At 37.6% G+C, this 11,637-nt stretch overlaps 1 protein-coding gene across 1 annotated transcript in view; it reads left to right on the top strand.

Moving 5' to 3' along the window:
* Positions 1–6,259: 6,259 nt before the first annotated feature.
* The window catches only part of LOC132708372 (protein CBFA2T1), an 85,016-nt gene continuing 79,638 nt past the window's right edge, over positions 6,260–11,637 (top strand). The window contains exon 1 of the mRNA XM_060680684.1: positions 6,260–6,452. Within this exon, the coding sequence (XP_060536667.1) occupies positions 6,444–6,452 (9 nt within the window). The 5' untranslated portion in view covers positions 6,260–6,443. The remainder of the gene's footprint in view (positions 6,453–11,637) is intronic.

Below are 11,637 nucleotides of genomic sequence, written 5' to 3'. Positions count from 1 at the left end.
GTGCCAACCAAATCGTCGTCCGTGGTGCCAACCGTTGTCAGTGGTGCCAACCAAACCGTTGTCTTTGTCCGCTAGCCCATGAGCCGTTCGCCCGCGTGCCGTTCGGGGGCCCCGCCCGCGCGGGGGCGTAGCCCCCGCTAGTAGAGTCCCCGCTGCGCCCCCCGCTACCCCCGCCATCTCGGGGGGCTGCCTAACCACCGTGAAAACCCGTCCGTCGTTGAATGGTCACTTTAATGCCGAGCTAATTATGTACCGTCGGTTCCGTCCCGTTGCTGCTAGATGTCGCGCGCGCTAGAAGAATAAAGAGACATCCAGGCCTACATAACCTCACTTTTTGGCTTCTCGGCCACGGGCCCCCGCCCCCGGGCCACTCGGCCATAGGCTTTGGGTCTTCTTCTTTTTGGCCACTCGGCCATGGGCCACTCGGTCATGGGTCTTCTTCTTTTTGCGTCCTGGCCGCTCGCCCATTGGACACTCGCCCATTGGCCACTCACCCCATTGGTCCAAGGTCGCTCGCCCATAGGCCGCTCGCCCATTGGTCACTCCCCCTAACCCAACCAAACCGTCGTCCGTGGTGCCAACCAAATCGTTGTCCGTGGTGCCAACCGTTGTCCTTGGTGCCAACCTAATCAAACCGTCGTCCGTGGTGCCAACCAAATCGTTGTCCGTGGTGCCAACCGTAGTCCGTGGTGCCAACCGTGGTCCGTGGTGCCAACCGTTGTCAGTGGTGCCAACCAAACCGTTGTCCGTGGTGCCAACCGTCGTCTGTGGTGCCAACCGTTGTCAGTGGTGCCAACCAAACCGTTGTCTTTGTCCGCTCGCCCATGAGCCGTTCGCCCGCGTGCCGTTTGGGGGCCCCGCCCGCGCGGGGGCGTAGCCCCCGCTGGTAGAGTCCCCGCTGCGCCCCCCCGCCACCCCCGCCATCACGGTGGGGCTGCCGTGAAAACCCGTCCGTCGTGGAACGATCACTTTAATGCCGCGCTAATTATGTACCGTCGGTTCCGTCCCGTTGCTGCTAGATGTCGCGCGCGCGCTCTCAACATTATTCCTATCAGCGGCTGCGTCACCGCGAGGCGCCCGCGTGTCCAAGTTTAATTAAAGAAAACTATAAATACAATAACAAATATTTATCGAGGAGGGTCTTCTTCTTCTTCTTCTTTTTGCGTCCAGTTAGTCGACCATCCCGGTGTTCCTGTTGATGACGTTCTTGTTCCCGCAAAAAAAAATCTTTAAACGAAACCAGAATCTAAATTTTCGATGAGGGAGAGTGCGGCATCACCCCGCATTACTTCAACTATATATATATATATATATATATATATATATATATATATATATATATATATATATATATATATATATATATATATATATATATATATATATATATATATATATATATATATATATATATATATATATATATATATATATATATATATATATATATATATATATATATATATATATATATATATATATATATATATATATATATATATATATATATATATATATATATATATATATATATATATATATATATATATATATATATATATATATATATATATATAGACACTCCGTAATTTCATTTTGTCAGTATGTTATACTTTGCGTCCGGAAGCGGCCTCGTTAACACGCTGATAAATAAGTTACCTTTCGAACTACACCTTCCCGGTTATCAATTTTGCGGACCGGGGACGAAATTGAAAAAACGGCTTAGTCGCGGCGATAGCGGCGTGAATCCTTTGGACGCGGCGTGTAGGGAATACGATATTGCTTATTCGCAACACCAATCGCTCGAGGAGCGCCACAAAGCGGATAAAGAGTTGGAAAAGCGTGCGTGGGAGCGAGTAAAAGCGAAAGACGCGAAGTTTGGTGAAAAAGCGGGAGCGTTCCTTGTCACTGCCACAGTTAAGGCCAAACGCAAGCTCGGTATGGGCCAACCAAAGCAGCGGAAGCAGCAGCAGCAGAAACGTCATCGCTCGGGGTTAAAAAAAAAAGAAGGCGGGTGGGCGCAAGAAAATTAAAGTATCACGCAAGCAGCGTAGCCCCGTTTCCTTTCGACAGGGGATCGTTAAAAAAATTCGCAACGCATTGAAGAAAAAACAATTGTTGCACCACGATAATCCGACAACTTTAAAGCGCGGTGCGTCGGAGGCGCTTCGGGCGGGCAGAGACGCCGTCAAAAAGGCGGGCGGGCGTAAAAAAATTAAGGTGCCCCGCATTATACCGTTCGAATCGAAGAAGAAGAAGAAGGGGGGAATTTTACCCATTTTACCGTTATTAGGTGCCCTCGGGGCTTTGGGTTCGCTCTCGGGCGGTGCCGCTGCCATTGCCAAAACAGTCATCGATGTGCAAAACGCACAAAAGAAACTAGAGGAGGACCTTCGACATGACCGCGCAATGGAAGAGATCGGGAAGACCGGTTCGGGGTTATTTTTGAAAAAGAGTCCGAGCGGCGGATTCGGTCTCTACCTGAACAAGCAAAAAAACTTCCTATAAAGCTGCCCAGAAGAGCCCTATACGATATCGATTTAGTGGCGGCGGCACGCAAGTTAAAAATACTTTATTTTAGGGGTGTCTTTATGCGAGACACCTTACCCGAACGAATCAGATCGAAAGAGTGTGGTATAGTTAATTTGGACTTGAGTCGAAATCGAGGAACTCACTGGGTAGCCTACAAGAAGATGGGGACGGATGTCGACTATTTCGACAGTTTCGGCAACCTAAAACCGCCCATCGAATTGGTTAAATACTTCGGCGGGGGCGGGGGGGCGCAGCGGGGACTCTACCGGCGGGGGCTACGCCCCCGAACGGCACGCGGGCGAACGGCTCATGGGCGAGCGGACAAAGACAACGGTTTGGTTGGCACCACTGACAACGGTTGGCACCACGGACGACGGTTGGCACCACTGACAACGGTTGGCACCACGGACCACGGTTGGCACCACGGACCACGGTTGGCACCACGGACCACGGTTCGCACCACGGACCACGGTTGGCACCACAGACCACGGTTGGCACCACGGACGACGGTTTGGTTGGCACCACGGACAACGGTTTCGTTGGCACCACGGACCACGGTTTGGATAGGTTAGGGGGAGTGGCCAATGGGCGAGTGGCCTTGAACCAATGGGTGAGCGGCCTATGGGCGAGTGGTCAATGGGCCAGGATGCGAAAAGAAGACCCATGGCCGAGTGGCCCATGGCCGGGGGACCCGTGGCCGGGAAGCCAAAAAGTGAGGTTATGTGGGCCTGGATGTCTCTTTATTCATCTACTGTCACTTCTTAAGGCGTTTCCTATTATTACTTTATTTGACATTGGTCAGTTAGTTTGAATAGAAAATATGCGGCTAATATAATTAACAATTTATTATCTCATCATTTAACTGTTCAATAATAAGAGTTTTAATTAAATATTGGTGAATCACACTAATGAAGAAATTGGAAGCTTGTCGTATGCGTTTGTGTATAATAATCGCACCTTGTTTACTTCGCTCCATTAAAGGCTACATAAATGTGGAAGTTTCGAAAAAATGAGTTTTGATACTGGCCGACACTGCGAAGTTTGAACTCCCGGATTAGAAGTACCGGAAACAAGCGGTGAAAATTGCTGCAGAATTTAATACTGATGTATCCTCTCCTTCTCGTTCCTTCTCCTAATGGACGTTGGATATCATCATGCCTATCCTGATCTTATTATTAGCCACTTTGAATAGCTGGTTTGATGTCATTCCAGTAATTTTTTATGCTTGGTTCCACCTGCCTTCGATGTTTCGTTCCATAATGTGTAGCGTCGCATATTTTAGTCCTCTGATTACGTGGCCAAAGTATTCTAACTTTTTTCTTTTTTTCTTCTTTCTGAGTCTTTGTCATAGTTCTAAGTAGTTAATCCTGAGAGTTCATGAGATTTTCAACATTCGTCGATATCACTATCTTTCGAAAGCCATATATGACTTTTTAAGTGTCCATGCTTCGGACCCGGTAAGTAATGTGCAAAAGACGTAATGTTCGCAATTTAAGTTATTTAAGTCTCTTTTCGGACGAAGATAGTTTCTCAAGGGCAACTCAAAACAGAATATGTTGTAATGTATTACAATATTAGTTTGCCGTTAACGTTTGGTTAGGAATTGTACATGTTCATTTATTTAATTGGGTCACATTTTCTAAGTTTAGTATAACTGGTGAGTCCTATATTCGCTTTAAATAAGAAGAATTACGTTCTTTACATACAGGCCATATAGGCAATCGGATATTCGCGTCTTGTAATGTCATAACAAATAGTCCAGGCATATTCCAACCTGTTATTGACTAAATGATGTATGCAATTTACTTATGAATAGTTCAATTAGTAAATGTTTATTAATAAATTATTTTTACAAAAAACAACTATTTGATAGCAGCCAACTAAATTATTTTTTGAAAACAATTGACATCCATTGCTGTATATTTTATTTTTTTATTTTAAAACTGTAAGTTTTATGAAAAACTTCCAGGCAACAAAAAGTTTGTAATAAACTGATCTATCGAAATGTAGTTTTTCGTATGTCATTGTGTGAGTTTTTCTTTAAATTTAATTAAAAAGAATTATAGGGGTAGTCTAATTCCATCCCCTCCACTGATTTTAAAAAATTTGCAGAAAGTGTGTTTTTATGATAGTAATACTTTTGTAATATTTTATTGTTCTACCTATTTTCGTTTTGGAGATAAAACATAAAAATATTATTTCTCCATCATATTTATAGCGCGACATCTTCCTAATGGTTCCTAAGTTTTTAGCATTTGTTTTGAGACGCTTTTGAAACCTTATTAATTTATAAACACCCTTTCTATTTTTCCAATACCAATTTATATATTTTTTTAATAAAACCTCTGGATTTCGTTTGCGGGGGTTTTTGTTGAACTAGCTAACGTTTCGCCAATCATGCTGTTGGCTTCTTCAGAGCTTGACTGAAATTGGTTCGCATTTTATTCTGCTTTTATATTATTTGAGGGGGGCGGAGCTAAATGAGGGGCATAAACACCGTCTCGGATGACTGATTCCCATATTGGTGACAGGTGAAGACCTGAGTTGCGGTCCACCATACCATACTATACGTATATACCCACAATACCGAAGACTACAATAGCACAGAGTAATGAAAAAGTGTTATTTGTACCTAGGTACCTGTTTTGAGGTTATATAAGAATGTTTGAGTTAATACGTTATTTATAAACACTGTTGATGTGATTGTTACTTGTTTTATTAAATTTTTATTACATATTTTTACTTGTAAACTGGTAAATCCGTTAAGTAAATAGATAAAATATTTGCGATATGTGTTGATTTTGCAGACGTGGAATTTTACTTACCATTGCAAAAATATATATTTTATAAAGGTGGCAACCCTGGATTGCTGCTTTTGAAGTCGACCCCGTTAGAAAACAAATAAAACAAATTGCTCCTGTGCGTGCTGGCCCTGACAGCCGCTAGATGGCTAAAAGCTTGGCGGGTTCACAAAGGACTCCTGCCGATGATGTTTTCAACAAGTTCTCGACGCTTTACTTGAAGCAGGGGCATAAAGCGGCGAGAGTGGCAAAAATCTAGTTGCCCTGCTCGCATCAGGATTGTTGCATGGATATTAAAATTGTTCATATCGGGGAGAATAAAATTTTCTTATTTGGTCATAAATTTATTTTGGTTGGTTATCGGTTGCTTAATTTTGATATCAAATTTCACGAATTTGATGTCGCGAAATTATAAACTTGCAAAATCCTTGAAATAAATAGGAATAGAAAAAATCATGTTGCTACAAATATGTATCGGGAGTCTCACATAAGGTGACAAAGTGACCCATATATTTTTCTCAAAACGTGTAATAGTTATAGTTAAGTTATATAATCATAATAATAAGTTATATATAGTTATATATATTAAGTTATATAATAATAATAATAATAATAAGTTATATATAGTTAAATAGTTAAGGCAAGTAACGATAGTTTTCTTGGAAAAAGATGTTCCGCTATTGCCACTCGTATTTAGTTCTCATGAGAAAGCCGTTATCCAATTTCAAGAATCGTATTTATTCTTCTGCATTATTCCACATGGCACAAGACAACTGACCCTATTGGGTGTTCTCCACCCGCGCACTGTTGCATAATAGTAGAACAGACCAGCGCTGTGCGTGTCGACGCGTCGTCAAAAGGGCCGAGCCAACCTTCGCGACGCTTCTTGCTATAGTCGACGTCGAGACGCTTGCCGACGCGCACAAAAAGCGTCACGGTTCAGCTAAACTTACGCGAATGTATTATAGATTTTAGTCTGTTTTGGTATAAGTTCAAAAAGTTTGTAAATTCAGTAGCGTCTCGCAATCAGATTTTTTGAGACGATTGATTGACACCCAGAGGCTGTTATGAAAAAAAGTCACTGACAAGTCTTTGAAGATTATCTTTCTGATGAGGAAGGTAAGCCCGACTTTTTCGTTATAGAATATTTTACTGATATACCGTGTTTAGGGTTAACAAATCATTGTATTACAAAATCATACATGAATTTGTTTAACGTTATCATATAAATTCCTTAGTTTTCCGATCGTGGGTACCAATTATTAGGTGAATAAAACATATCTACACATACATACAGATTCAATGTATTTTTTTTATATCTTGCTGTTAAAATTTTTTAGGAACACAAACGAGTGCATTTCTTCTCCATGCAAGATAAGGAAATATATATGTTTTATAGCTTTAAAATTTTAAAACGTCAAATCTAATCTAAATGAAGTTAGTGATCACTCCTAGATCACCAACCTTCAGCAGTATTAATAAATAGGTAAATTGCTGCGACTTAAAACATTTTCCGAAGAGTGCATGTTTTTATCGTCATTATAACCAAAGATTTGTGTAATTTGTAGACAAATCCATTAATACAATTATTTAAATTAGGAATTATTTACTGTTTACTTAACTTTATCAAATACACTAAATAACGCGTTTTAAATATCGCAAATCATGGATTTATGTGTATCTTTTTTCAAATATTTTGCCGGATAATATTATATATGCATTTTTTTAAACGAAAAAAAAACATTTTTTCGCGGACAACTTCATTCACAAAAACTATTGATACTACAGGGTGTTCTACGCCATTGATAGGTGATACGGCAAGGAAAAGGACTTTCACTAGGAAATTTTATTAATAAATATTTAGTAAGAAAGCTGCAGGATGTTTACCAAAAAAAATGTTTTTATTCGTAATTTTAATTCTACTTCAGAATATTTTACTAAGTTTGAGAAACAGTATTAAATTATGATTAAAATTATGATAGTTAAGTTTTAAACAGAGCTACGAGCTTTAGATTAAGCCGTTACAAGGGGAAATTGAATTCAAAGGACATTGTATATATTTATAACGTTCTTACGCGAACGTCGCGTGGCAGATACTGGGAATGCTCAAGCTTGCATTTCTTGTAGGCATCACCATATTCTATCACATAATTCGTCCCACCGTAGTGGAAAACAACAATGACGAAGGGTTGTTTTCAGAAGACTAGTTGTGCTTCCCGTTGAAGTGGCGAGACTCCAAGTGACTGGATGAATTTCATAACCATTGTAGGGGATCGATGATTTCGCAGCTTCTCGTAGTTTTTTGATCGTATTGAGATTGTAGTTGGCGTGGCTGGTACTTCACGTCGTGATGTTCCATATTTTCAATTTTAATGGATGGCTGTGAGAATGGATTTCCTTTAAAAAGTTTTTTTTTATTCCAAAGCTCAGTATTTTAAGTACTTTTACCACAATTACATGGAACATTAATTAGGCAAGCTTCTTCAATAGAAGCTATTTCTCTATTTCGACAATTCATTTGTAATTTAAGTTTCTGTTCAGATGGTATTATCAAAACAAATCTACTAGTGATTGGTCGCATTATATGCGTTGAAACATTTACATTGACTACGTAGCAATTTTTGTTTTCGGCAGATTTTCGAAAACGTAGGTGTCTTCAATGATTGGACAGATTGCTTCTTGATATTGTTGCATCAGAGCCCAATATTAGGTAGGGTAAATTAAGGATCGATTTACTGGTATTGGTAATAGGTGGAACATTTAACAAATTTCTTTAAGAAAAATCGGAATATGGACGACAAAAATTATTATATCTTTAGCAAATTTAACTTATAAGTTTTCTAACTGATAATAATTATTTTGATTTTCAAAAATTATAATTTGATGATCACCATAGAGAACCTTCAATTTTAGAATTATTTGTTCTAATGCAATCTTTAATTTCGCAAATGTAATGCCATCTTCTAAATTATTTTTGAGCTTTAACAAAAGTTTTTTTTTTATTTAAATTATATTCAAAAATGTCTAAATGTGTTGTAATAGTTTCTTGATTTTTGTGTAGAAGTGTTATAGAGTCATTATAATTGTTGATCAGCTGTTGAATCAAGGAGGTTTGCTTTTTTAGTTGGATGTCAGATGAATGTTTACTACGAACAAGTTCTGCGATAGTTCTATCAAATTTTTGTCCATTCTCTGAATCGAGAGTGCCAAAAATCCATTTCGATAATTTACCTACAGCATTTATTAAACCTCTTTTCATACGGTTAATAGGTTTGAAATTACCGAGTTTGAATTTTACTTGTGTGATTAAATATCGAGCATTGTTAATTAAATTATTTCCGATAATATAGTGTACATTTTGACCATTATGTTTATTTGTATATTTTAGTGATCTTGAGATTACAGCGTAAGCGTACTCTAAATTACATAATTGATTAAATAGTGGAGATGTTTCTACAAAATGCAAAAAAGTATGTTGATGTTGATTAATTCGAGCATTTCTTAAGCGGAAGGGTAAAAGTGGTGTTTTGATCGGGATAACGTCAATATCATTATTCGCTATCATTAATAATAGCGTAGCTGCAAGAAGGAACAGCGTTGTCCGGTTTATTAACCCGCGAAGAAGAAAAAGCTTTAGGTTTTTGGATCTGAGATTTGTGAATTATTTTTTTGTCAGTTAAAAGAGTGTCGAATTTGAATGTCGGAGATGATATTAATTTTTGGAGTGTTTAAATTTTCTCTACGGTCAAACACGTCTTTAATTTCTTGCAATTGTTTAAAGCTTATATTTTGATCTTCTTCCGCATGAATGTACTTATCAATGTCTTCACTAATATTTCCACGATTTCCGAAAAGTGACTCCTTATCCTTACTCGTTATATTTACTTCGATGCGTGACAGGGCATCAGCGTTGGTGTTCTGTGTCCCCTTCTTATAACGAACAGAGCAATCAAACTCTTCTGAATCTATTTGTTCGCAACGAATTATTTTGGAAATGTCGTATTTACTAAATTGTTCCTTATGTTTTGGTAAAATGTTTCAAAATTTTCTTCATGAAAGTCCAGAAAAGACAAAACGTTTAGAGGTTGTGGGAAATTTAACGGTATATTTTTCTCAGTTTAATTATATGCAATAGAATTTTTTGTAGTAGTGTTTCGGGAAAATAGAAACCTTTAATGACTTGTATATTAGTTATTTTTTTTAATTTCGGTTTAATTTCGATATACATTTCTAATGTCATCTCGTTGAGTCGCATTGACTCGTTATTGTAAAATTTTGAGAGATTTGATTTTCTATTCCAGGGTGTTCGTCAAAATTTTGAGTGTCATTAAAGTATTCAATTTCATTTCAAAATTCAATATTTTCGGAGTATTCCTCTTGGCTAATATTTTCATTTTCAAATAACGCAGATATTTCACCTGTTTAAACCGCGTTATTTTCGTCGATATGGTATAATCCTTGCGAAATAACATTTCTAGGACCAGTTTTAAAATGGCGAATTTGATTATTTTGACGTGGTATGGTATAGTTTCTTCTCGTTGACATAGGTTCGGGTGTATTGGTATGTACCTGACCTCTAGGTTTAAATAGATTTATAGGTGGGCCAAAAACTTGCCTATTTGTAGGAAAATGTCTTGGAACTTCGCGTGGTTGAGGCATATTAATTGGACCTCTGGGAAAATTATTAGTCTGAAGAGTAAACTGATGTTGATCATGTATAATTCTAAAATTTTAGTTATGGTGATTGTTATATTGAAAATAATTTGTAGGGCGAATATGTGGTACATGATTAAAATTTTGGTTACTAAAATAATTTGAAATTTGTGAAAATTGTGCAGCGGGTTCAATGATTTGGGTCATAGCTAATTCGACACAGGTTGGATTTTTAAGTCCTATAATACTTCTCGTAATAAAAGTCTTTAAACAAATTTGATCGTATTGACGTAAATGAATTCATTTGCTTGCATTGTCCGTGATAAATAGTATTTTATACAAGTGCGGTAAACGACATTTTACTTAATACCACGTTCCTATTTTGCAGACTAAACCGTTTGAAAAAGTTTGATAGTCAAAAAGAACCTATTGTGAAAATTATAAATTATTTCTACCAATTTACTATAATGCCTAAGCATGTTTAAAATAACATTTTAATTTCAATATTCGTATAATTTTTTTACTTACGGAAAGGGCCGGAAATGATTAGATCTCCCAGTTTCTTTTTATTTTTTTATTTATGAGATAACCAACCCGTTCTAGATAAGTTGATTAGAATGTAGTAAATACAGCGCATGTAGAAACCGTCGAGCTTACGAATTGACAGCCATTGTTGGCAGCTACCATGTCGAATGTCAAGATCTTAAAACAAATAGCGTCAAGTCAACCTAAATTAAGATATTACAACATGACAAGACAATTTCGACGAATAGTCTAAATTTTGTTTGAATAGATCTGTTGAAAGTGCGCGTTCAATTACATAATTCTAAAACACTCTGTACATTGAAAAAAATTCATTGTCTTATAACTAAGGCGCACATAAAAATGCGACTTAAACGAGAGTTTATAAAATCCTCCAGGTCAAATGGTTGCGACTCTGTTGACACGTGTTTTCTTGCTCACAGGAAATGTATCATAAGTGATGCAAAGCGACCTGATTTCTGTTTTGCGAATTATTTCAACGAAGCATAAGTTGCATATAGACACAAATTGTTTTTTCAAGGTGTGTTCTTCTTGTGTGAAATATTATAACTTCTATACACTTGCTAGTATAGCAGCTAGTAAATTTTGTTTCATTACAATTGAATTTTATTACATTTGTTATTCCCTTTAAACGATTATGTGCAACGTTTTACTTATATTATTTTACAGTTTAAACGGATGATTTTGATAATTTCGATAACTTCTCAGACAAAAATATCACTGCTTCTGTTTAAGGTCAGGTGTTCCATTAAATTATTTATTTGCCAACTTTTTTCCTAATCGTCAAGTTTGATGTTTATGTTCATTTTGAATTTGGTGTTTTTTGAAAAAAGTGAAACAAATATATTTTTTTAATTCGTTAAAAATGAAGTTAATGTTTCTACCCTCCAGGCTTGTGTAAAGTGACACTTTAAGACGTCAGCTTCATCAATTAGCTCCATCAAAGGCTGTCTCGAGTCGGTTCCGGTACTTTTTATACTGTTTGGGTGTTATCGATTCTGACTGTTACACCACTCAGTGCTCATGTGCTCTTTTGGTGGTAGAAAAAATAAAATTTGTCACACGTGTATTTAGTTCCAAAAGCCTACCCAAACAGGCATACGCCCTT

This window comes from Cylas formicarius, unplaced genomic scaffold, assembly GCF_029955315.1.
Source record: "Cylas formicarius isolate icCylForm1 unplaced genomic scaffold, icCylForm1.1 PGA_scaffold_10__41_contigs__length_53128322, whole genome shotgun sequence".
NCBI classification, from domain to species: Eukaryota; Metazoa; Arthropoda; class Insecta; order Coleoptera; family Brentidae; genus Cylas; species Cylas formicarius.
Note: the sequence above shows the minus strand (reverse complement) of the source record. Positions and strands in the feature narration are given on the sequence as shown.